Source organism: Delphinapterus leucas, chromosome 1 (genome assembly GCF_059928025.1).
Source record: "Delphinapterus leucas isolate spDelLeu-1000000601 "Yukka" chromosome 1, BTC_Dleu_Yukka2, whole genome shotgun sequence".
NCBI lineage: Eukaryota > Metazoa > Chordata > Mammalia > Artiodactyla > Monodontidae > Delphinapterus > Delphinapterus leucas.
In genome coordinates, this window is record NC_143129.1 from 61,342,226 (window position 1) to 61,370,087 (window position 27,862).

General features: G+C 35.5%; 2 protein-coding genes across 4 annotated transcripts in view; both read right to left on the reverse strand.

Moving 5' to 3' along the window:
• GPR52 (G protein-coupled receptor 52) lies at positions 1-27,809 on the reverse strand. The gene has a single exon (XM_089922006.1). It carries the CDS (start codon positions 2,778-2,780, stop codon positions 1,695-1,697), a length of 1,086 nt encoding a protein of 361 aa, XP_089778132.1. The 5' UTR covers positions 2,781-27,809; the 3' UTR covers positions 1-1,694.
• RABGAP1L (RAB GTPase activating protein 1 like) overlaps positions 1-27,862 on the reverse strand; it is a 684,589-nt gene that overhangs the window by 453,244 nt on the left and 203,483 nt on the right. The window lies entirely within an intron of this gene.

The window sequence follows — 27,862 nt, forward strand, 5'->3', positions numbered from 1 at the left end:
AGTGTGCAAACATGTTTGGCTTCCAATTTGAAGAGTCATAGGCACATTTCACTAAATGCATTTCATAAAATAAAGAAATAAAAAATGCTGAGAAGAAAAATACTCAGTAGTTTGATATAAATTTTAAAATATCTGTCAGGCAGGAAACTTATGGTAAAAAAAGTAAGATTTAGATGTTTTAGCACTTACACCTGCTTCACTACTAATTTCCCAAATGCTGTTTTGCTACATCTAAACCCCTGACAATTTACTACACAATTCCATGTAGCACACTAAAAAATAAGTTAATTTAATCTCTGAATATGAAAACAGATCATTACAAAAGAAAATACTGACAGTTCTTACCTGTATTTGATAATTAAGTATATTTTATTCTCAGCATCACTAAGAATGCAGCTTGGTCTAATAGAAATATCTAAATAACAACTACACAAAAGTATTTTTCTCTTAAAAGAAGTTTTTGTATATTTTTGTCCAATGTTGATGACTTAAGCAACACTGATCTATATAGTGTGCTAAGAAGACATTAGGCACAGATCACATAATGTAATTTACATTTTCTTTGTTGTAAAAAATATAGTATGTGCAAATGCATTATCATACAAATAATTAGCAGACACAACAATAAGCTTTGTAAATCTAACACAAAAAGGTTAATATTTTACTCTTTAGGAAAAAAAAGGACACAAGTAGCTTTAAGAGCAATACCTCACTTTTGAGTGAGTACTCTGCATCTGCATTAGAATTATCTGTGAATTATCTTAAAGAAAAACAAAGCTTAACTATAGCCCCTGCAAAAAACAAAAAGACACCACTTTGGGCACATGAACTAATTCAAAAGAAAACAAATAAAAATGTTTCCCAAAGCCATTAAAAATACTTAACACAGTATCTCATACAACCTATAGAATGCTTTTTTGGAAGGAATAAATCATTCAACATTATGACTTTTATATAGTAGATTCTTTCATTAGCTAAGACACTTCTGGATTAAGGTGCCAAAGGATGCAGATCAAGAAAAATGGAGAGGAAAAAAAAAAAAGCTGTTAGGAAGGAGGAGGGAGCATAATTTTACCCAGAAGAAACAAAAATACTGTTTCTTTTTGTTCATAGCAGAAATTTTGTGCTACGGATATTATAAAAACACAAGCAAAATGGTTGTGTGGCAGGTAATAAAATACAATGCTTACTATGCATCCTCCATGGAGAGACCGTTTAGGGATTGTAGATAAGTGAGTTTAAACAAGTACACTTTGATGCAAAAAATTATACTTTACCACATATATAATATGTAGCATTTTTCTGTAAAGGGCAATTTATGTAAGTAATTTCCACAAACACAAAGAGAGTGAGAGAGACAGAGACAGAGGAGAGAGTCCAGTCAGAGAGAGAGACACACGCCAGGGGCTTTGCTCATGCCCTGTGGAAGATCTGAGGTACTTTTCCATCCTCAGTGCTTGATTTTGCCTATTACTGCACATTCATACTCACACACTACAATTATCTCACGAGATTACCCTCTACACATCCTTTTCTTCAGGGTTTTTTTTTTTCCATGAAAAAAAACCTTTAGTCCCTTCCTCTCATAGTCAACTATTCTAGTAAATATTTCTCTAGTGGCAAATTTCCAGATGAAGCAAGAATACAATCCCGAACTACTGTCAGACTACATTTGATTTACTGTGTGGTTTTCTTCAAATGGAGCAGGAATTAGCCCGTTTCCTAGGTTGGGGGTCTCGTGCTTCCTGATCCTTCACACACATACAAGACGTGCACATTGTCTCAGACAGTCTTCGGAGGCCTAGCCGGAAAACACTGTTGGAGAGGCTGTATATTACACAGTTACAAAAACTATTACTTATAGCAAGCCAGGTTGTTAGGAAGGACAGTGTTGGATTGTCCAAGACCCGGGAGCTTTCTAGAAGAAAGTATATGATATACGGGAGCCAGAGCATGTAAAACACACTGGTTATCCGAAACAAAACCATGGCGTAGCGACGGTCAGGGCTATGCCCAGTCTCTCCAGAGGCAGCGACTTCGTGGCTAGGGAATCGGGCCCTCCGGTCATTTATCTCTTTGGTGTGCTGCCGGCAAATTGTGAAAATGTGGAAGTAAGTGAAGCAGACAACAAAGGCAGCAGGAGCATAAAGTAAACAAACAATAAAGCCAGTAAAATAGACACTGGTGAGCCAAGAGGTGGCACACCATTCAAAAATGTCACCGTGGTAACCGGGTTTCCCCCAGCCAAAAAAGGAAGGCAAGAAAATTAGGCAAGAGTAGATCCAGATTAAAACAATGCAAATTCTCAGGCGACAAGGGGTGACCAGTTGATTGTAGGAAAGAGGCTTGGTAATTGCAAGATAGCGATCCACACTTATGCAAGCAAGACATGCCATAGAAACACTTTTTAGAACTGAGATGATATATCCAAAAACCTGGCAAGTCAGTGACTCATGGATACCTGTGGAGTAGTGGAGAAGTGAGAGAGTAGGAACCAAGCAGGTAACTCCAACGAAAAGATCAGCATATGCCATTGTCTGAATGAAATAGCTGGTCGTATAATGGTGTAAGAGTGGAGCACAGTGAAAGACAAAGATGACCGTTAAATTCCCAGCAATGATTAGAAATGTCAGCAAGACAATAACAACTGTCTCGAAGATGCAGACGTCCACCGCACTGTAGTGGCCAAATCCAAGTGGGCAAGAGTGACGTTCGGACACATTCAAAATGCCACTGCTCATGTTCAGGATCCTCCATTCAGTCCACCTGGATTCATTCATGGCTCGGAATTAAAAGAACCTGCAGCTCTGGCTACAGCAAGCAGGTGCCCTGCCTAGCATCTGCTAAACTCTGCCCATGAGTGTCTCAGAATCAGCTTCAGTAGACAGTGGCAGCGCTTCTGTCACAGCTGAGCATCCCAGGGAGTACTCAAGTCTCTTCATCAGCCTCAGTGCAGCAGTAACACACCTCAGCTTTGGGAGGGGGGAGGAAGGGGGATAAGCTAGAAAGGAGGTGAAAAAAAGGTCACCGATTAGCTTCCTCCGGTGCTTTCAAACAACTTTTTGCAGACACAAGGCACTCCTAGAGAAAACGGACTTTTCAATAATACCTTGCACTATGAAAAATTAAATCTGTAAAAGAAAAAAAAGCAATTGCCAAAGGAAGAAAAGCTCTTGTGGGCCGTTTGTTCTCCTCAGAAAGGTAGTTTCTTAGGGATCAACTCGAAAGAGTGAGAAAAAAACCTTAAATAGGCTCAGGCTTCCTGTTTCATCTGTCAGGAGAAATGGATTCATATTGTAGAATTTAAATAATTAAGATCTCAGATTTGGTTGGAAAGCTAAGAAAAAGTTCATTGTGGCAAAGTGTGTCTTTGGCTCAGTTCAGGGTTTGATGCTGGTGGGTCAACTTTATGATCCATTTCTCTCTCTTTTCTCTCAAAAGCTAAGAACCCCCTTCTCCAACAAGATTAATTCTAAAAGACTCATCTCTACTAGGGCACAAAGGAGCAGAACAGCAGTAATGGACTCCAGATTGCCCTGTAACTCTCATAAGAGAAAAAAAGCATACTTCCAGTAGAGAAGATAATACACAATGGGTCAATACTGACAAAATATGAAAAACTTCTGAAGTTTTAATTCTGCATGCATTTTTTAAGCATTCAGATGAAAAGAGTTTTAGTCCATTACAGTTTCTGGTGCTACCACCAGCATCGTAATTTATACTCCTTCCTTTTCAAAAGGAAAATAAAATCATTTTTGCTATTAGTTTCAGCATCAATAACTGAAAACAACCTTCATTATCTGATACACCACCTTCCTTATAACGGAGCATGATAATAAAATATACAGCTCAAAGTTATTTCTCACCTTTGCAACCACACCTATATCTCACAAATATGTGTAAATATATATGAAATTTAGACAACAGTAACTTTCCTATATGCTCTGAGCTTCTGACTAGAAATGCTGCCATTATTTATTACTTAGGTATTTCTAGTAGGCTTTCTAATCTATATTGCTATATCTTTTCTGTTTTCATTAAATGATTAACACATTAAATCATTACTTCAACTAAACCTTTTCAAAGTGGAAAATTACCTTGTTTGTTATATTTGCAGTTATATAGCAGCCATATGTTAAGAAAATGCCTCTTCTAGTTCTGTGTTCTATTTTGAGCAAGTGCTCAATTAATACAGGGGCCATTAGATAGGTTATAAGATGTTCTTGTTTTAAAATACTTCTAAAGCATCAAGATGAGTTTAAATCCTAGAGTTTGAAATACTGAAAGACTGGCAGGATAGAATCCATCCAAAATGCTTCCAAGGTCATTCTGATATGAGGTTAACATTTGTCAAAAGTCTTTTTTAAAGTACAGGCATTTCAGAGAGTCTCTTGTCAGTCTTTGCTGTCATACCTTTTGTAGAAAGAACATGCGTTAGAAATAGAAACATTTCCTTCAGGAACAATGCAGGAGCTTAACAGAAAGCATTCTTCTTAAAGTTATTTTCTTGTGCACCACCAAGGCATTCAGGGAAGTCCTTCTTCTTTTATAATAATAGCCACAGGATATTCCTCCTTGCACATTCCTAGTTTCACTTATCACAAAATAGTTCTTGTTACAGGAATAAAACAATGCTTCTCACCTACATTCACTCTTATCAGCTGCTAGGCTGGGCTGCTTGATTCAGAAGTCCGATTTACTGTGATGCAGTTACCGAGATGCTGTCGGTGTATTCCTCACAGTCTCTCAGTATCACTGCCTCCACCTGAACCGAAGCCCTGCTCCTCCTCCTCATCCTGAGCTGATGCAGAAGAACTCACCATCAGAAAGGTGACTCGGTCCTCCTGCCCCAATCAACAGCACAGCCAATGGCTACTGCAGCTGAAACTGTCACTAGGTAACAGTTGCCAGGCACATGCAGGCTTATAGACTTACTCGGCAAGCTCCGATCAAGATTGACAAAAGAACACAGTGGAACTGACCGATCCTTATAACATATTAATGACATGTATGAATTTCTAGAGGTATTTTCCTTATAGCATGTGTAAAGATTATTTCCTATGAGCAGGACAGAAAAAAAAAAAAACCCTGAGATACACCTTTAAACCCTGTAGAGAAACTACCACAAGGTACTATGACACTAAAAAGTCAGCAGTAATCTAATGCTCATTGGCAGAAAAAACCTATTAATTATTAAAAATCGTCTAAGTCTTCATGAACTCAAATGATACAGCTACTATTTTTACTCTTTAAAATATATTTTGATTAATAGAAGTTATTTTGTAATCTCTCCAATCACTGCCACACCCACACTAAATTGCTGAATCTGATGTATTTAACTGTACAAACAAAGCATTGGAACTAACACCTCTATACTAAAATCTACTTGCTGGAATATTTAAGATCAAATATGACCTCAGAAGAGAAGACATTAGAAATAAATAGAATGAATGCTTAGTCCACTTTTTATCCTAATAGAAAAAGAGTCAAAGAGTCAAAGAACTTTGTCATACAGTGCTTGAGCTACTCATACCCAAGTCAGAAGAAAGTAATTAAGCTCATTTATATAATGGAGGTTAAAAATATTTCCATTTGGGGCTTCCCTGGTGGAGCAGTGGTTGGGAGTCCGCCTGCCGATTTAGGGGACACAAGTTTGTGCCCCAGTCTGGGAGGATCCCACATGCCGTGGAGCAGCTGGGCCCATAAGCCATGGCCGCTGAGCCTATGCATCCGGAGCCTGTGCTCCGCAATGGGAGAGGCCGCAACAGTGAGAGGCCCGCGTACCGCAAAAAAAAAAAAAAAAAAAAGTCATTCTTAACACCATTTTGATGAACTCCTCCTTCATTCCCTCTCTTTTCCACTAGAGCAGCTAGTCAGGAAATTTCTAAGAAGAATTATTTTGGATTTCAAAAAATGATTTCTAAATAATAATAAATAATAGATCTATTCTTTCCTCCATGTTGAACTGCCTTTCAGGAAGATCATATTACTGTTAAAATCTTCAGGGGGTTAGGTGGAATAAAGAATGGAAGCATATTGCTCATTACCAGAAAAGTGTATGAAATAAGTTAGAATAACAATCTTAGAATGAGTACCATATTGAGATTTGAAAGTAAATATTTAAATTTAATATAAAAAGGCTAGAAAGTCCTATTTTACAGGGAAGCATTTTGACTTTTAGGGTTACATAAAAGCATGGAAATCAAACAAGATTCTATTTAACTAAAACTCTCTTTCACAATAATAATAAATATTCAAAATAAAAATTACAGGTGATAAATATTCATGAATGTAGACAGTTAAATACGAAGCTTTACTATAAAACCATTGAAAAATAAAATGCTATTAATTAAAGCTACCTCATCACCAAAATAAAAAAAGAAATCCTTCTAAAAGTATAGACTGTGCATTATTTTTCAAGTTTTGAATCATAATATTTTTTAAATCAGAGAAATGGCAAAAAATATCATTTAGGGAAATTCAAATACTAGATTACTTTTTTTAAAATTTATTTAATTTATTTATTTTTGGCTACATTGGGTCTTTGTTGCTGCACGCGGGCTTTCTCTAGTTGCGGCGAGCGGGGGCTACTCGTCCTTGCGGTGTGCAGGCTTCTCATTGTGGTGGCTTCTCTTGTTGTGGAGCATGGGCTCTAGGCGTGCGGGCTTCAGTAGTTGTGGCACGCAGGCTCAGTAGTTGTGGCTCGAGACTCTAGAGCGCAGGCTCAGTAGTTGTGGCGCACAGGCTTAGTTGCTCCACGGCACGTGGGATCTTCCCGGACCAGGGCTCGAAACTGTGTCCCCTGCATTGGCAGGCAGATTCTTAACCACGGCGCCACCAGGGAAGTCCCTAGATCACTTTAGTTTGACACATTTATTTCCAACAAATAATCACTGATAGGGATTTGAGTCTAAGAATACTGTAAATAATCCCTAGTTGTACATGCTGCCACAGGTATATGATAATATGAGAGGGAGAGTTTAAGAAGCAATAGCTTTGACCCACCAAGCTTCCTTCTTTTCTTCTACCAACTTCAAAAAGAACAGTTTCAGGAATTCAAACAAGATAATTTTCTTCTTTTCTGAGACTGACATTTTTTACTAGCCCCTCACTTTTCTTCCTTTCCATCCTTTTTTCTGATCTGATTATAATAGAAACTAATTTATAATGTGAAGCTCTAATAACAAGAGCATTAATATCATATTTACACAGCTCATTACATAAAGCACTCTTTGTTTTTGTGTTATGCATAATTCTCTTCATTTTAGGGGTCATTAGGTGTTTTATTTTTGTCATTCTTATTAGTCATTATCAACCACCCCTCTTCTCCTTTCAACTGTTGAACACTAGCTGTGAAATATCTAAGAGGAACCATTATTTGGAATTACTTCAGAATTACTTCTAAGAGCTAAAACTGTATAACTTCTTGAGATGATACATCACAGATGTTTAATTTTTCATTTATACCTTAAATATATTTTATATGTCCTTTATATGTATCAATATTTCATTATTAGTCATCTAAGCAACTCAAGCAACTGCTCAGTAGGATCTAAACAGCAAAGCAAGAGAGGATCATTAGCCACCGACAGTAAATAGGATAAACAGTAGGCAATGATTATCAAGGAGAAATGAGCAACCAACATTGTAAAAAACAAATATAGGGTAAAGTAAAAGGTTTTTTAAAGGTACAAAAAGGTGTATGGATTCAGAATTTATTTCTTCAACTATTCCTCCCATCTGTTAACTTTTCTCCACCTCCACTACCCTAAACAAACTAGCACCATCTTGTGTGTAAACCACTATAGTGGCTTCCAATCTGATCTTCCTGAGTGGTCTGTGGCCTCTCTTCAATCCATTACGTGCAAAACAGGCAGAATAACCTTTCCCAAATGCAAATGAGATGATATCACTCCCATTTAAAATACTTCAGTGGTTTTACACTGCCCTTAGGATAAAATACTAACAGGTCCTATAAAATGTGGTCTCCATATATCTATTCAATCTAACTTCTCTTCTACATTATTTAGGATTAGCTAAACTGGCTCTACCTCCCTCCACTCCACCCTTCCCCCACATTTCTTTTAGTTAATTCAGATACAATCTTCAGGCTTCAGTTCAAATACCACTTCCTCAGAGGAACGGTCCTTGAATTCCCAGATTAGACCAGACTCCACACATACCACAGTTTATAGTATATTTTCATTCAGTTTTGTCTTCCTCACTGGATTGCAAGCTCCATGAGGGGAAGAACATCTGTTTTGTTCCTCATTATATCTCCAGTGCCTACACTACAGTGTTGGGCAAAGAATAGGAGTTGAACAAATAAGTGTTCAGTATAATGTTAATATAAAAGCATATCAAATAGCTTGACGAGTCTATAAAAAGACAGAAAAACACTAATAACCAGTTTTGTGAAGGTCAAATATGCAAAGTTCCTTGCAATCCCTTGTATGACATACAAGATTCACAAGAAAGCTATAAAATATATGACCAGATTGCAGGGGGAAAATAATTAGCCTCCTAATATATTCAAAGTAAGCACAATATTATTCATCTATACCTCTACCTAAACCCAATTCAATATGAATATTTGACTACTGATTTGAAAAATCATATCTAGCAAGAGATAATGATTACTTACCTATCATTTTAAGAATGTCAAATGCTGCAAAATGCAGTGTCAATGTATTTTAAATGTACTATCAAATGTAGTATTAAAGCAACTTGGTCTAAGTGCTAAGGAAAAAATAAACTCTCTAAAGTGGGACATGTTAGAATCCACTATTTCATGACCCCTCAAGAGCAGAAAACAAGTTTGTAAGTTAACTTAATTTTATTATGAGGCAAGTTATTAACAATTAAAAATATTTAACAAATGTTAAGTTTATGGCACTACAGAAGAAAACTTCCTCACCCTGACAAAGATACTATATGGGAAAGCCTACAGCTAACATGATATTTAATGGTGAAAGAGTAAATGCTTTCCCTTTAAAACTGGAAACAAGGCAAAGATGTCTGCTCGCACCACTTCTATGCACAATGTTCTGGAGGTCCCAACCAGTATAATAAGCAATATAAAAAAATAGTTAAGCAATACAAGAAAAGGATGACATGATTGTATACATAAGAAATACGCCCGCCCCAAAATCCCATTAGAACTAATGAGTAAATTTTGTCATAATACAAGGTCAGTATACAAAAATCACTGCATTTCTATATACTTGCAACAAACAACAGTAAATGAAATTTTTAAACAATAAACTATTTACAACAGCCTCAAAACACAGAAAATATGAATAAATTTAACAAAAGACATGTAAGACCTCTATCCTAAAAACTATAAAATGTCATTGAGAAAAATTAAAAGGTCCTAATGGAGAGATATGTCATCTTTATGGATTAGAAGACTCAATATTGTTACGAATATTTGTTTTCCTCAGACTGATCTACAGATTTATTGCTATTCCAATTAAAATCCAAGTAGGCTTTTGGTAGAACTAACAAGTTGATTCTAAAATTTACATATAAACACAAAGGACCTACGATAGCTAAAACAATCTTGGGAAAAGATTAGAAAAAAGTTGGAGGACTGGTACAACCTGATTTCAAGACTTACTATAAAGCCACAATAATCAAGATTGGCATAAGGACAGGCAAACAGATGACTTAAAAGAATAGAGAGTCCAAAAATAAACCCATAATTGCCAACTGAATTTCAATAGACTCTAAAACAAGTCAAGGTGAAAAGGAAATTTTTTCAGTAAAGGGTACTAGAAAATTTTGAATATCTGGAGGAAGATAAACTTAGACCCCTTTCTCATACCATACACAAAAAATTATTTGAAATGATCACAGATCTAAACATAAAAAATAAATTATACTTAAAATTAAAATTCTGCTTTTCAAAAGATGTCATTAAGAAAATCAGTAAGCAAGTCAAAAAGACTGAGAGAAAATACTAGTAAAACATATAACCTACAAAGAACTTGTATCCAAAATACATAACTGACTCCTACAATTTGTTAATAAAAATACAAATAACTCAATCAAAATGGAAAAATACAGACACAGACACTTCACAAAGGAAAATATACAGATGGTCATTCAAGAAAATGAAAAAGTGCTCAGCATCAATAGTCATCAAGAAAAGACCAAGTAAAATCACAATGAGATACCACTATATACCCATTTGAGTGGATACAATTAAGCCACTGATAAACACTAAATGTTGGTAAGGATGTAGAACAAGTGAAACTCTCATAAATTGCTAGTGGTAATGTAAAATGGCCCAACTTGGAAATTTTTGAAATAGTTTGGGAGTTGCTTATAACATTAAACAAATCTGCCCTATGACCCATCAATCCCATCCAATAGAAACAGAAACATATATCCGTAAAAGACTTGTATAAAAATGTACATAGCAGCTTTATTTTTAATAGCCCAAACCTAGAAACAACCCATACATCCATCAACAGGGGAATGGATAAACGGGAATGTGATATGTCCATACAATGAAGTTCTGGAACAGGCAAAACTAATTTTTGATGAAAGAAATCAGAACATACTTGCTTCAGGGGTGTGTGTGTGTGTGTGTCTGTGTGTGCGTGTGTGTTTACTGGCAAGAGGTATAAGGAAACTTTCAGGGATGATGGAAAGATTTTCTATCTTAATAGCTGTGGGTTATATGCATGCATATGTGTTGAACTCACCAAAATGTTCACACTTAAGATCTGTGCATTTCACCCATATGTAAGTGATAGCTGAAGAGAATGATAAAGATGATTGCATTTGCTTTTTTCAAGTGCCCCCATTTCAGTGCAACACCATCAAATTAGAGACCTAAATTACTTGAGTGCACTGCCAGGAAATCATAAATATTGATGTTGAAAAAGAAAAATATCAGAATCCTCAGAAGCAAAGTCCCACCAAGAATAAGGGCTACTGAAATGTCTAAAAGAACAGATACTGCTGGACAGAATAAGTACATTTAGCCCGTGTCTACTTTCACAGTCTCTCAATCATTATACCTGACTCATGGCTCACTGTTTGTACTCACAGACACAACAGCTCAGATGCAAGTGAGACACTGAGTGAGAAAAGACTTCTTATTAAATGCCAGTTATACAATACTCTGAGACTGCCTTAGCTAGCTGGGGCCTAAGACAACTGTCTGAGAAAGCAAAACCTTTGAGAGAATCCACTATCTTTAGTCAATCACAAAGGAAAATGGACAAAGAAAATACTAATTTATGGGGATGTTTAACTCTTAGTGGGGGAAACCCTCAAATATAAAATATATACTTAAAATCAAATTAATTGGTCAAAAATAGTACGCAGAACAATAAAATAAAACCATGCACTGTATGATCTTTCCTTCCATTTTCCCCAAGTTATGTTATTACCTTTAATAAACATTTATTTAGTTTGAAGACTAGGAAAGACTGTGACTTAGAGAAGAAAATGTAGGCTTTAGAATGAGCCAGATTTGGGTTGGCACTGGCTGTAGCACTTATTAACTGTGAGGCCTTGGGTACATCATTCTCTCCACATGTCTCAGTTTCCATCTGTAAAACTGAGATAACAATACTTAACTTTTAAAGTTGGTTATGAAAATTAGTAATTAAAAATAAACCAGAAAAAGCATATAGCAGTTGTTCACTCAAAGCTCACTGATAATGAAGTTAAACATATTCTTTACTATCAACAGGCTTTTTGTTTAGTCATTTCTCCTTAAGAAACCACACCCACAGTAACCTGTTGAGATTAGGAAATTTAAAACAATACTTTCACTCTTCTCTTGAGTTGCCAACTCCCTCAACCTTCCTTTTAAAAAGTACATTCTTAAAAGAAACACATTGGGCTTCCCTGGTGGCTCAGTGGTTGAGAGTCTGCCTGCCGATGCTGGGGACACGGGTTAGTGCCGCGGAGCGGCTGGGCCCGTGAGCCATGGCCGCTGAGCCTGCGCATCCGGAGCCTGTGCTCCGCAATGGGAGAGGCCACAACAGTGAGAGGCCCACATAAGAAACACATTATCTGAACCTGACCACACATCTTAGGAAATTTATGTGATTAGCAACACAGTAATATAAGAATTACCAAACCTTGAGCCATAAAAATCTCAGTTACATGGATCCTGCAATTCCCAGATAATTGAAGGTTTCTCTTTTTTAATTTTTTAAATTTTGTTTTACTTTATACAATTTTACATTTAAATCTTTATAAGATGTATCATCCACTCCTCTCCTTCTTAAATTGAGAATTCTGAACATAATTTAATGTTTGCCTGGTAGGGTGGGATCATCACCGTTAATGTCAGTTAGAATGCTATCTTATAACACAATCATACCTTGGATTCAATATATATGTATATTGAATCAAGAGAGACTTTAATTTCTACAAGTAACTAGGTACCTAGATAAGAATATATAGCTCCCTATATTTCCTGACTCTATTTGCATAGAAAAGAATACATAGCTCCCTATATTTTTGACTCTATATAAATATAGCAGTACTCTTCGTTCCTCTTCTAATTTGCTATCTTTAATTTTCTAGAGGATTAAAAATCAGAAACTAAGCTTATAAGAATTTTTTATCCAAGAGTAAACAGAAGTACTTCTCTATGAATAAAGTGTCATAGCTCAGGTCTGAACTGTCAGTTATTTCTAGGTAGGTGAGGTGGTAACTATTTTAGTAAGGCAACAGACATAATAAATACACCTAAAAATAACACAGGAAAAAAGGAAATTCCAAGCTTTCTTACATCTTTCATGTAAGAGCTATCAATCATTCATTTTCTTTTCTTACTTCATACAACAGCAAATCTGGAAATTATATTGTTTAAGATTTTTATATCAATGAAATCCCATCAAGTATTAATATTATCTCACAGGATGGGTTCAATACAGTTACCTCCCTTTAATTTTTGTACAATAAAAAAATAGAGGGAAAAGTTAAACCTTAAAACTTTTCCTGGCAAAGTCTGTTAAAATTATATGAAAACAGAACAGCACAAGTACATTTTAAATAATGGGTTCACATTATAGGAAAGAAATGTTGATTCAAATTCATTTTTAATTGAAAGAGATTTTTCCCTTATAAAAGAAAATTGCTATTTTTTTAAGATATCTTATTGTTATGGCAACTGAAGTGCTAAAAATAATAAAGAAATATCAAAGTTGTTATAGCAACTGGAATTTTAAAAAGCCATGAAGTGTAAAATAATCAAACCTTTACTTGGCTTGAAATGCAACATCTATAACTCAGTTTTCGAAAGAAAATTTGAAGTACTCATGCTCTTGTCTTTACAAGTTGTCTCTGCAGTCCAAATTAAAAAACAATAAATGCATGTTGAATTAAACTCAACTATTCAGAGTTGGCACAAAATCTGGATTTTCTGATTTTCTAAATTGCTTCTTACCTCCAGTCTTCACTGCTCTGATCTACAAAACACTAAAAGTGGGAAAAAAATTTATTCACTGACAAAGTGCTTTGCCCAGATTCATCCAATTAGAGTTCAATTATTTAAAAATTTATTGAAGTCCTACTGCATGCTAGGTATTGTGCAAGGTTCTGGGACTTTTTTTTCACAGAGTTCACAGTCTAGTAGAGAAGAACTAAAACAGGTCACCGGGGCTTCCCTGGTGGCACAGTGGTTGAGAGTCCACCTGCCGATGCAGGGGACACGGGTTCGTGCCCGGGTCCGGGAGGATCCCACGTGTCGCGGAGCGGCTGGGCCTGTGGGCCGTGGCCGCTGGGCCTGCACGTCCGGAGCCTGTGCTCGCAGCGGGGGAGGCCACAGCAGTGAGAGGCCCACGTACCGCAAACAAACAAACATAAAAAACAGGTCACCATCACTGAAATGTAAAGTGCAATGAAGGAATATAATGAGATTATCAAGGGAAAATTCATAAAGGTCCTTCCTATAAGCAGTGGTAAGATCTTTGAAGGATTTAAACCATGAGGTAGCATAAATTTATTGTTTTCTCAGAGATGCCCATACTAAGAAATTAAAACTTCAGATATATGTGCTTTACATTAGAAAATCAAGATAAGTCTTCAGTTTCATAGTTTCATTTGCTCCTTTCTAATAACTAGCGACCAAGATTCAGGTAACAAATGTAGTAACATATGGTGCTAACATAACACATCTCTCCAGCATTTATGGACTGAAGAGAACTGGCCGGGAATAGACTCCATGATACCCCTGTTTTATTTGTATCCATCTGCTTTTCAGCATTTGCCCGCTAAAACCATAGGCTTATTTTTAAACTAGCAGTGATTTATCTTGTGAGCTAGTGATGACGACTTGAGAAGTTCAGACTGGACTCAGTGGGAAAGAGAGCCATTATTTGCCTTAGACCTAGAAAGGGAGAGTTGGTGTACCTGTTGGTTAGTAAAGCTTCCTGTTACATATAATATATATAGTCTGATAACTCTATAGAAAGAGAATAATTACAAAAGCACAAACTCTTCCCTTACCTACCTTACCCAGTAAAGAAAATGACTACTGATGACCACTACTGTTTTGATCCTGAGGCCAATACAATTCTATTGCTTTTTATTAAAAATAAATGTTATGATCATTTACATGAATGATCTGTAATATCTTGTTTTACTCTTAATCCATGCTTATTAGCATTTTTTAATTTTCAATTTTTATTTCCACAACAATCTAAAAGCATTACTAGAAGTAGGTTCTGATAATCTGACTGCTATCTCATAATGAAGTATTGTTATGCTAACAATGAGATAAATCAACCTCTGGTCTTTTTCTTTTTTCATATATATATATATTTATCATATATTTTTTCTTTTATCATATATTTCCTGTGCTATGCTATTTGAATAATATCAAAACCTTGAAGTCTGTTTTCTTTTTTTAAAAAAACAACATACACTATTATTTTTTTCAGCTGCGTTGGGTCTTCGTTGCTGCGTGCAAGGTTTCTCTAGCTGCAGAGAGCAGGGTCTACTCTCGTCACGGTGCACGTGCTTCTCATTGTGGTGGCTTCTCTTGTTGCACAGCATGGGCTCTAGGCGTGCAGGCTTCAGTAGTTGTGGCACTCAGGCTCAGTAGTTGTGGCACACGGGCTTAGTTGCTCCGCGGCATGTGGGATCTTTCCGGACCAGGGATCAAACCTGTGTCCCCTGCGTTGGCAGGTGGATTCTTAACCACTGCGCCACCAGGGAAGTCCCAAAACCTTGGAGTCTTAATACTCCATTTTTCAGCAGTCTTGAAAGGGAGAAGACATGTATTTGTGATAGAAAAGTTTTGGAAAATTTTAGGAAGCCACTTATCCAACATCCCTAGTATGTCTTTATACTTGTAAATTTAATAGTCCTGTTTAAATGTTTTACATATGCAAGTATTACCAAATTTTTGTACCAAAAGATGGCTGCAGAACTGTGAAGGATTCTAGTTATAGTAATAGGTTAGAATGACATTTTCTTTAATAACTCCTTTTATAAATGTACCACCCAAGCTGAATGTCATTATGGGACTATTTATAATTTAGACCTTTCTGTCAAGATGATTTTATGCCCTGACATGACACTGAGTGGGCTGGAAACAGCTGTATGCCCCAAAGGGAAATGAAATTATTGGTGTTATTCAAGAGCAAAGGTATTAAATACGAAAAATTTCTTAAAGAACTTCATGAGAATGATGGTGGCCAATAGGCTGTAACATACAGTAAAATTATGCCTTTTGAGCAATAACAATTACAATAATAAGTGTTCTTCCCTCTAAGTAGATGAAAGTTAATTATAAATATAACTCTAATCCTTTGAGCTTCCTAATAAACTAGATGTATGGCACTACTACAATTAAGGTTTTTGCACACAAAATGGGTGTTAGAAAAGTTTTGGAAATTTTCAGACAAACCATTTACCCAATATCCATGGAATGTCTTTACATTTATCAATTTTAACATTGCATAAAATGAGTTTAACCAAAATGAACAGCATCAAGAGAAAAATGTCAATTACTAGGTAACTTGAGGATTAATTGTATTTATGGAAAACATCGGTCTAAACCCCACCATTAATATAAGACAATAGACAGGACAATCAGACTAAGGTGTTTGTTTCTGTTTTGTTTTATTTACTTTTTTAATCTATTAAAATTTAAAATATTAAGTTATATCTAATTTGCTCCTTATATTTGGGGGGCTTTACACAAGAATTCAAGTTTGTGGAGAATTCTGAATACAATAGTTAAAACTGCTATTCATGTCTTAGCCAAACACTACTGGAAATGAGCGAAGAAAGCTCTGGTTCACTTATTCATTGCATGATATGGAGAAAGTCCCTTGACTTCTCCCAGTCCCAAATGCCTCACCTCATTTATAAAATGAGATGCTTAACATATGAAGCATGCACTAGATCCTTTTTTAGAGTTCTTGAGAGCCCTGAAATTTTTGCATCCAAAACAGTGCCTATTAAGAACATAATAAATGTGAGCTCAAACACAAAGACTGTAGACATGAAAGTTACAGAAAACTACTAATAAAGAATAACATACTACATATCTGTTGGTTTTACAGGTCTAATCCTATTTACAGCAAATGCCATAACAAATTCCAGTGAAAAAACTCAGCATGACAAAAAGATTCCCAATGCTGTGGCTGATGACCTAAACATCTCAAATAATATTATGCATGTAACAGTGTTCCTTACCAACTGAAACAGAAAAAAAGAAAAAGGGAAAAAAAGCTAGAAAGTCCCCTATTATTTGCTTACACTGACCAACAAGGATGATCTAATCATTCTGTTCTAAATGTTAAATAATAATCCAATTGTTGGCTTATTTTAATTCTACAAAAGCTTGCATTCCATTGTATATTACAATTTTATAACAATAATAATGCCAATAAAGTGTAAATCATGGGCATAAATGGAACATAAAGGTGTACCATAACTGATGCTATATACAGGTCAATAAAATGCAATAAAGACTGGAATGTATTCCTCTTTTTATTTCATATTATCAATAAGACACTTCAGAAAGAATGTGATTTCAAGGAGATTACTATACTGAATGTGGTTTAAATTACTCAGCACCTTTTCCCAGCAATTTTGATTTAAAATACAGTTATTATTTGTTTATTTAAAATATGGCTGCATACACGTGACTAAGATGTCTTACAATGAAGTCTGAAAAATATATGATAAAACATTTCTAAAAGTCAATAAAATATGTATTTTACCACTATCAAAAAGTGTTTAATAACTAAAGAAATACAGAAATGACATGGACTTGAGGAAATAAATGAACGTTAAATCTGCAGTTTACTAATTTTAAATGCCAAGTTGAGAACGGAAAAGTAGCAGAAGTTAAACTAGGAGCCAGTATCTCTACCTACCCTAAGGGCATGAAGTCTGAGAGTAAGACACATAAAGGTTATTACATTCACACCATAAGCACATCTTGTTCTAGGCCAATACTACTGAACACAGCAATTTTACAATCCTTCTTTGGTAGTGGGTCAGAAAGAAAAAAGATATATCCTAGGGCTTTCCTGGTGGCGCAGTGGTTGAGAGTCCGCCTGTCAATGCAGGGGACACGGGTTCGTGCCCCGGTCTGGGAAGATCCCACATGCCGCAGAGCGGCTGGGCCCGTGAGCCATGGCCGCTGAGCCTGTGCGTCCGGAGCCTGTGCTCCGCAACGGGAGAGGCCACAACAGTGAGAGGCCCGTGTACCGCAAAAAACAAAATAAAACAACAAAAAAAAAGATATATCCTATATTGTAGGTGGGCCATAAAAACGTAGACACACATTTTTCTTCATTCATCATTCAGTAAACTTCTTGAAAGACTACTATATACCATGCTTTCTTTTTGAAATCCTTCGGTTTTGGTCAAATAATCTTTTCTTATAAACTGAAGTGAGTTTTCCTTTAGGAACAAGGATGCTTACTTCTCAGATCATTTGCCTTTGGCCTACATGTCCAAAAATAATTTTTTTCCTGTTTCTGAAAAGAGAGAAAGTCGAGTTCTAAACAGATGTCATATATAAGTCAAAAGTAAAATGAACACTTAGTCTGCCTTCTGTACTTAAATTACCTACAGAAGTTGTTCCAAAATTAGATTTGAGGGCTTGGCAGAATATAGAATATAGCTTTCACAGAAATGTACTCTATACTAAGAAGGGAAAGAGGGAGGAAAGAAAGGAAGGAGGGAGGAGGGAAAAGAGGAAAGAAAGGCGCAAACAAAAAAGAAATGTTCAAAAGACTTCCAAAAAAGGAATTTTAGAAAAATTATTAAACATAAATATTTATAATGCATTTTCCTCCCAAAGCATATTACTTAGCATTTAAATAGCCCCTCTGGCCCAGAAGTCTTTTAAATTTTTTTATTAATTGACTCAAAATTCAAAGTACAGGTATAAAGCATTTTGGAAATACTATGCGGTTCATTTTGAGATAAAGAAAAAGCAGTTTTACTCAGAGTACATTTTCCAGAAGAGAATGAAGAAAAGTCCAAAAGACATCAGGAGACAGTGCTAAAATATTTATCTGTATTCATTACCTGTCAATTCAATAAAGTGTTAAGTGCTTCCCACAATGTCAGGTGCAGTCTAAAGATACTATGGAAAAATGTTAGTGAGATAAGGGTATATTCTATACTGGCATAGTTACCTATAAGCAAAAGAAGATAGTGTGGTATAGAAGAATGGACCCAGAACTTAGTGTTGGAGATCTAGGCTATAGCTTCAGATGTTATAATTATCACTATGTACTACATATTCCATACAAATAAGTTCTTGTATCTTTGATTTCTCATCTGAAAATAGGGTAATACACCAATAGTTTTGTGTAACCATCTTATCTTAGATGGTTACTTGGAATATTAATTGACAAAATATTTATAAAACATTTTGAGAAAAATATAAAGTATGTTAAAAATGTCATTATTTTTACTAATAATACTTAAAGGAAAATATTTTAAAGCAGATTTAAGTTAAAGAAGAATGGACCTGACCAACATAAGACTATTTCATATAACTTCCACTGGGCCTCTATTTCCACATCAATAAAGGGGGTAGAATTATTACTGGCCTAACTCAGTATTATATGAGGCTTTCATAAGGATAAAACTAGAAACTAGATATAAAAAATCTTATAAACTATGAAGGGCTATTTCTATGAACTTAACGTTTAGGTTCCAACAAAATTCATATCTTGAAATTTGAATTTTAAAATATTAGGAAATGGGGTCTTTCAGAAGTGATTATAAACGCAGTCCAAGAAAGCATGCCCCTTCCACCATGAGAGGACAAAGCAAGAAGGTACTGTCTATGAACCAGGAAGTGGGCCTTCATCAGACACTGAATCTGCCAATGCCATGATCTTGGAATTCCTAGCCTCCAAAACTGTGAAAAGTAAATTTCTGTTGTTTGTAAACCACCTACTTTATGGTATTTTGTTATAACAGCCCAAATGGACTAAGACAGCTATGAAATAAATACTATGAATTTAAGTTTCTATTCCTAAAACTTTTTTTGGAAGTTGTTCAAATGTTAAAAAAAAAATTACTTAAATCTTGATGATCCTTATTAATCAGGCACAGGAAGCCTAGACACAAGGCGATTTTTACCCAATAGGCAGAGAAGAGATTCTCCTTTGTTACATTTACAAGTCTCCAAACTGAAAGACACCACAGAAAGCTCTTTTTTCCTTATGAAAAGTAATCTAAAGCATGTGCTCTTAAACCAGACATCTCTAACTTTGCGCGAGTTATATAAAATCTTTGTGCTTCAATAGCAACCTCATAGGGTAAGATTAAATGAGTTAATGCATTCAATAGTAAATACTCAAAATTATTAACTATCATTATTATATATCATTAATATTTGTTTAAATATAATTTAATACTATAATTATAAAAATTATAAAATTTCTACCTTCTTAGCACCATATGCTAATAAGCCTCAGAAGAATCACTCTTGCTTCCCTTCAAAAGTACTAAAGCTTGATACATACAGGAGCTATACTTCTGGTATGACAGGGTAAGCCTTAACAGGCCAAGTATAAGCTCTAGACTAAATACAAAAAAACAACTCACTGAGGACTCTAGAGAGAGAAAAAGAGCAGGCATACTTTGGAGAGGTAGTCAAAACTTGGAGAAAGGAAATAGCTGAGATAAGTTCACATTTTTGCAGCTTTGGCCTGAGGGGAGGTCACATTGACAGTGTGATGCAGCGTGGCTGAAGTTCCAAAAGAAAGCCCACTACTGTATCTTTTTTTTTTTTTTTTTTTTTTTGCGGTACGCGGGCCTCTCACTGTCGTGGCCTCTCCCTTTGCGGAGCACAGGCTCCAGACGCGCAGGCTCAGCGGCTATGGCTCACGGGCCCAGCCGCTCCGCGGCATGTGGGATCTTCCCGGACCAGGGCACAAACTCGTGTCCCTGCATCGGCAGGCGGACTCTCAACCACTGCGCCACCAGGGAAGCCCTACTGTATCTTTTTTGACTGAGGAACCAAGGACAATACCCAGGGTAATTACAACTGCCACAGTGAGGACGGAAATAATGGGGAAACAGAGCTAGAAAATGAGAACTCTAAATTCTGTGTATAATATCTGCCCAAGTCTCTGGTAACCCCCAAATCAAGCACACACGTGACAGACTACAAACTGGTAGGCTCAAGATAAATGGACTGAACTGAGAATTGGGCTGCTGACCACCACAGGCAAGACAAGAGTTTATAGTTTAAGTAAAACAAAATTAAACACTTGCTAAAAGAAAAAATCAATACTCTCATAACATTCACACTTTCCAGAAGAGAATGCCAAAATTATCTGACAAACAAATACCAGGAAACTGTAACCCATTTGCAAAGGAAAAGGCAATCAAAAGAAGCCAACTTTAAGATGATCCAAATGTTGAAATTATCAGACAAGGACTTTTAAGAGGCTATTGTACATGTATAAATAATGCAAAATAAGTAAATGGCTTCACTTCCTGAATGTTTTTATTCATAGAAACTGTTGCCTATATGAAATAGTTATTTTGTTTATATCACAAGGTGATACTGGGCCTCATTCATGCATGAGATTTTGTGAATAAATTCTATTACCTCATAAAAAAATAAAAATAACATTTTTAAATGTATTCTGTGAATAAGCATGGGCTGTACATGGAGCTATCAGCAAACTAGCCCCAGCATTAGTTAAAAATATGTTCAGAAAATTAAATTATTTTTAAAAAGTCAAAAACATTTCTATGTAACAATTATACCCTGATTAAATATGTTATTATGCTTTCTTCTCTTCACTCCAGTGTCATCATCACCTCATTTTTAGTCTGTTTTATTAAACATATCTTTGCAAGGGAAAAAAAGAGGCTATTATAACTATGCTCAGTGATGGAAAGAAAATTATAGTTGCAATGACTAAAAAGAGAAGAAATTTCAATAGAGAAACTGAAATACAAAAAAGATCCAAATGAAAATTCTAGAATATAAACATGCAATGAAAATTTACTAGATGGACTAAGAATTGAGATAAAAGGTAAGTAAACTTGAAGAAAAATCAACAAAAGTTATCCTATCTAAAGAAGAAAAAAAAACAACTGACAAAAAATAAAGAACTCCAGGGATGTGAGGGCACAATACCAATACTCAGAATTCCAGTTGTAGAGGAAAGAATTGGGGTGTAAGAGATATTTTAAAAAATAATGCCCCCAATTTTTCCTAATCTGGTGAAAGACGTAAATTTATAGATTTACGGCTCCAAGCAGGATTAACAATGAAGAAAACCATGCCTAGGCATATCATAGTCAAATTGTTGAAAACTAAAGTGAAAGAGAAAATCTTGAAAGCAGCCAAAGAAAGACAACGTATTACATACTGGAGATATGAAGGATGATTATATGAATGATGCAGGACCAGCTATATAATTTGTGAGTGTCAGTGCAAAATGAATATACGGAGCCCATTGTTCAAAACTATTAAGAATTTCAAGACAGCAACTGCAGAAACTGTAACCAATCACAGATCCTTTCTAAGTATGGGACTCTATGCACCCACACAGGTCACATGCCCATGAAATCGACTCTGAAATGATCGTTTACTTTCATCAGTAATTATGGAACCAAAGGCAGTAAACAATATCCTTAAAACGCTGAAAGAAAAAACTGTCAACCCAATAGTCTACATCCAGGGAAAATACCCTTTAAGAATAAAGGCAAAATAAAGACATTTTCAGATAATAGAAAACTATGTTGTTACCAACAGACCTGCACCATAAGAAATGCTAAAGAAAGGCTCAAGGATAATGACAGCAGAGAGAAAACATGGATCTTCAGGAATGAATGAAGAACACTGAAGATAGTAATAAATATCTGGATTTTGTTCTTTATCCTAAATGCATCAATGAAAGTTTTTTAAAAAGCGTTTTCTGGCCATAATATGGAAAACAGGCTGTAGGGAAGGGGGCGGGGTATGAAAAAATGGAATTGGGAAGACCATTGAGAAAGTTACTGTTGTCATCTTGGAAAAAGATGTACCTAGGGCTCTAGCAATAGCAAAGATGGAGAAAGCCCATGTTTGAATCCTAACTATGTTCTTTCCAAATATACTGGGCTACACTTCGACAGGAAAAAAAGTACAAAGTATTTTCTCAGTTTGAGATACTGGCAAAAGATAAAGCTTAGCTTAAGCTTCATTCTGTTCTGGAAGGGTCCCAGAAATATGTTCACATTATTATGTGCTTTGGTAAAATTTGCAAAGAAGAAAAAGATTATTTTCCTTAAAAAGCTTCCCCTGCCCCCCGCAAAAATTATATATGCTTCAGGCCCAAAATCTGAATCCACATTGGCTACTCAGACAAAACTAAGTAGCATAAAAGGGAGAGATGAAAGGTATATTAGAAATGAAAATTAAAAACTAGTTTATAAATCCTCTTGGGTATTTAGCATAATACCAAACATGTCTTGAATGACAAGTATCATTTAAAAAGCACTCCCACAAATTAAATTACTAACATTCAACCTAATGGTCTCTAAATCAATAATCTAGATTAATACGTAGTATGTTCAAGATTCATACAATTATATCTATGTCAGTGATCAAATATGTCATGAAGAATACCTAAACTCATTTTCTTCCTGGGAGTGATTTCTAAAAGGTAATATAAATAAAGAGGCTTTGGGGGTTAATGCATTTTATATGCATCACTTCAATTCCACAGCAAAGGCAGTGGCCGAGTTTCCCCAGAGGGCTGTTTGTCACAGTATTTTTCTGGCTACATATGCACCCATTTCCAAAAAGAAAAAAAAGCCCTCCAATAACCTTAAACTCTGTGTTAAGCTACTATCTCCAAGACAGAACATTTCAAATTAATGTGGTTGGCTCTTTCACTAAAGGACTCTTCTCCAGTATAACCCAACAGAAGGAATGGGAAACAGGACTTATCTTCCTGGGAAGTAAAATGTATTAAGGTTTTAAATGTGATGGGTCGAGTAGTACAGGAATGCAGATTAATGGAAGTAAAATTTAATTCTTGTTCTTTAGGCTCAAGTGGAAAACCTAAAAGGCTCCACACATTTTGAGAATTAAAGAAGAAGCCTGAATCAAAAAAGAAAGTAGGGGCTTCCCTGGTGGCGCAGTGGTTGAGATTCTGCCTGCTAGTGCAGGGGACACGGGTTCGAGCCCTGGTCTGGGAAGATACCACATGCCGCGGAGCAACTAGCCCCATAAGCCACAACTACTGAACCTGCGCGTCTGGAGCCTGTGCTCCGCAACAAGAGAGGCCACTATAGTGAGATGCCCGCACACTGCGATGAAGAGTGGCCCCCTCTCGCCGCAACTAGAGAAAGCCCTCACACAGAAACGAAGACCCAACACAGCCATACATACATACATACATACATACATACATAAATAAAGTAGACAGCCAAAACCCAGGAGAGAAAAATTGTTCAGAAGAATCTACTTCTCTGATTCTCTGACTTTCATTCCTTCTTTTGCATCAAGTAAAAGCCAAATATCACATGATTTGTTTGTTACATAAAGCATAAATTAATGAAAAAACCTTAAACCTTATAAGGCAACTATATTTAATCCATTTTATATTTATTTACATAGTATTCTTTTGATAAGGAACTACTGTATAACTATTTTACTTTTTAAACTATATTGTCTCATCTGTCCATCTGTAAACTCTCTTATTAATGAAGGCTATCCACGATTATAAAAAAAAATTAACTATTTTACAGTGAATAGTAAACTATGTTATGACTTTTTAGCGTTTTTATCTTTCTTAACTAAAATAAGCCAGGAGTAATTACACCCATTCACTGAGCTAATAATCATTCAAAAAATACTTCAGAAACATTTTAGAGTTTAAGGTCTAGGACCCAGACCTTTGCTACTCAGAGTGTGGTTCATGGACTAGTAGTAGCATTGGCATCACCTGATGGGTTGTTAGAAATGAGAATCGCAATCCCCATCCCAGACCTATTGAATCAGAATCTGCGTTTTAACAAGATCCACAGTATTCTGAATGCCCATTAAATGTAGAGGTCTGTCCTAGATAATGTTTCTGGCAAGAAGAAAAAAAGGTGACAGTGAACTTAGAACTGAATGCAAACAAACCAAAAACAGATTCTCAAGAACTGACTCAGTGTTTAATGATTAAATCAAAACTTGCAGAGGGATATGGAATCAGCATCTTAGACTGTATTCTAAGTTTATACTCTACATAGGATCAAAGTGACGTAATGCTGGCATTTAGTATTACTGACATATTTTCATGAGACTAAACACTCTTTAAAGACTCTTTGGAGTGCCCCTGAAGCATTATACGATTCTTAAATAACCTTTAAAATTACCGCGATAAGACATGGGTTTCTCTTGTTTTTCAAGGATGCTTCACTGCTGCAGGCATTGTTAAAGAACATCTCTATCTCCAGAATAAAAAGACATAGTCATGATTTAACTGTAACCATTCTCTCAAAGTATTAATATGTCACCAGAGGACCCTATATTCAAGAATTGTCAGTGACTTAAGACACCAACAAATTTGGTACAAACTGGACAGAATTTAACACCAAGAGAATCTCTCTTATATAGTAATAAAATCATTCTATGCAGAGTTCCACAAACAATATAAGTGGAAATAATATCTACTACCTTGCTAAATCTGAATATGACCTGTTACCTAAGAAAATTAAGTGACTTGAGTGCCTAATTTGGAACAGTTCAGCATCATTTTGGGGTAAGGCACAGTTTTCATCCACTGCCATGTGTACACCTTGGAGGGGAGGTATCAACATTGGTGAGCAACCCAGATAACAAACAAAACAAGTTCTACACGTGTGCTGTCATGCCTCAGCATTCAAAAGGCCAGCTCTAGAAAGCCAGCAAGTTGCTTCTTAGTGTTTAGTCTCAGGAGGTAGTATTTATTAATGAAAAGTTTAATAAGCCTGCAGTTTTATCACAATATAAAGAAGAAATATTCTCTATGACCTTATGCTCCAAGCAATGTTCAGTGAAAAACATTAAAAGAGTTAGAAACCACAGATAAATTAAGTCCAGTTTTTATTTCTACTTCTGACACACATTTGACCTTGGGCTGAATATTTAAACCTTTAGACTTCTGCATTAACTTGTAATACTATTACTTGAAATCAATCTATTCCATAGATAAGTCACAAAGATTAATAAATGTTTCTAAATCATTTCTTAAAATTAATGTATTTAATAAACATATGAGAATACTTCAAATAAGGTGAACATTTGAGTAACTGAGTTATTCAAATTAACACAAATCCATACACCTAAAGTTCAAAGAAAACCCGAAACAAAAATAAGACCAGATATAAAACCTGAATAAAAGCTATGGCTCCTGGCTTTAATACTGTTCTTGTTCAAGACACTGTCTTGCTCCCATTAGACCCATCACATATGATATAGGTTAGTGGCATTTGGGGGTTAATAACTTTTCTTCCTTTGTTTAAACAAACTACAAGTCTAATAGAAATTCATCTACCTTTAAAAAGCAATTGCTCCTTCTCTCATAAGACTATGTTTGCCCTGGCTAAGCATGCCATGAGGTTTGTAAATATTAGATTGTGTTGTACCAGCAATCATTTGTACAAGATTGACCACCTTGAACTACAACTGATTTGAAATAATGGCACAGAATAAATTGATCCCCAAAAGGCCACAATTCAAATCAGCTTCATATGCTCTGACTCTACCATGTGCCAACGGTTGGGAATGGGAGGGTGGTAAGGATACACGGAAGGGTAAGTTACAATTCCCGCCCTTGCTGAGGGTAGCTTTCCAGCTCTTACCTCCCTAATTTTTCCAACTACCTGCCCATTTTAGAAATTAATAAACCTCTGTGTATTAGGACAAATATCAAAAGATTGGAAGTAAAATTAACAAAAGCAACACCAGGAAAAATTATAAAGTTTTTATTAGTAGTTCATAATCAATTACCATTTGGTAAATTAAGAAATACCTGATATGCTGGATATAATAATCATCATACAAACATAAATAGGCCTGGGAAACAAGACATATAATACATACATAAAGCACACAACCTTGTGAAGTAACTTCTCTTATACAGTAATTCTCTAAGATGACTTCAGGTAAGCCAAATAGACTGTTAAGCTAACAGAAATGCCATTGTGATTTAAACAGGTAAATTCACTAATTGCTGTTAGATATTTATGTTTATTTTGATCTTGTATGTCATATATATGTTTGTTTGTATTTATATGTATCTACATACAAACCCAAATGTTACCTACTAATATTCTTTCTATATAGCGTGGCTTGTTCCAGGATTTAAAAAACATAAGATTACAAGTTAAAAAGCCTTGCAGATCAACCAAATATTCTAACTCAAGTATTATTGCTATTATGTAAATTTACATCTGAAAACAAGTCCATTAAATATCAAAGTTTATTACTACAAAATAATCTGCTAGAAATCCCTAAATTACCCCTTTCACCTGGGACATAAGCAGTTAAAGAATGTTGCTAGAAGCTAGAAAGCAAGTAGCTAAGTCTACAGTTTCTTTCTGTAAAATAGCCTGAGAAGGCAGCTGATGAGCAGTTTCCTTTTTAATTAGAGTCATTTCCTGATTAATTAGTCTCAGAACACTTAATGCAAGACAACACTGTGCCACTGGGACGAACAACAATTCTCCTTGTGGTACAACCAGGTATCACCTTTTCTCTAGGATCAAGCTCAATCTAATTTCTGTTCCAAGGGGAAAGGATCTTTTCTCAGAAAGAGTGAGCTGGAAAACTATAGCTCAACGTGGAGAGGTATGTCATCAGCCCCAAGAGGAAAAAAGAACATGTAGATTATCTAGGGGAATTCCTTTACATCCTTAATTTAAGATTCTGGTATAGTTTTATTATTTTTATTTTTTTTCTGTTATAGTTTTATTTATTTAGAAAATCTTGATTTTAAATAGTATGTAGTAAAGATCAATTTCCCTTTTGACTGCATGATCAACCCTATAGGACTGAATGAGACAAATTTTGTAAGCATACCCAAATTATCTTTGCATATACCTGAGCTTTGCAAAGATGTAAAGATCTGAGCTCCCTAGAAAGTAAAGTAAGAGAGCCTCAGAGACTTTGATTAAATAATCTGTATGAAAAGACAGAACCTTACTTAGAGTACCTAAGTACCAACTAGACAGATGGATAGAAAAATTAAGATAAGCATTCAATTAAAAATTACCATTATACTTTTTCAAACAAGAACTGAAGGTTTAAAGAGTTTAATGGAATTGCTCCTTTTCACATCGTCTTTGCAGGTATCAAGGTAAAAGCTTCATGATGCCGTCTTCAAAAAATTAGTCATCTATTAAAAGATTAAGTAGCTTTTAT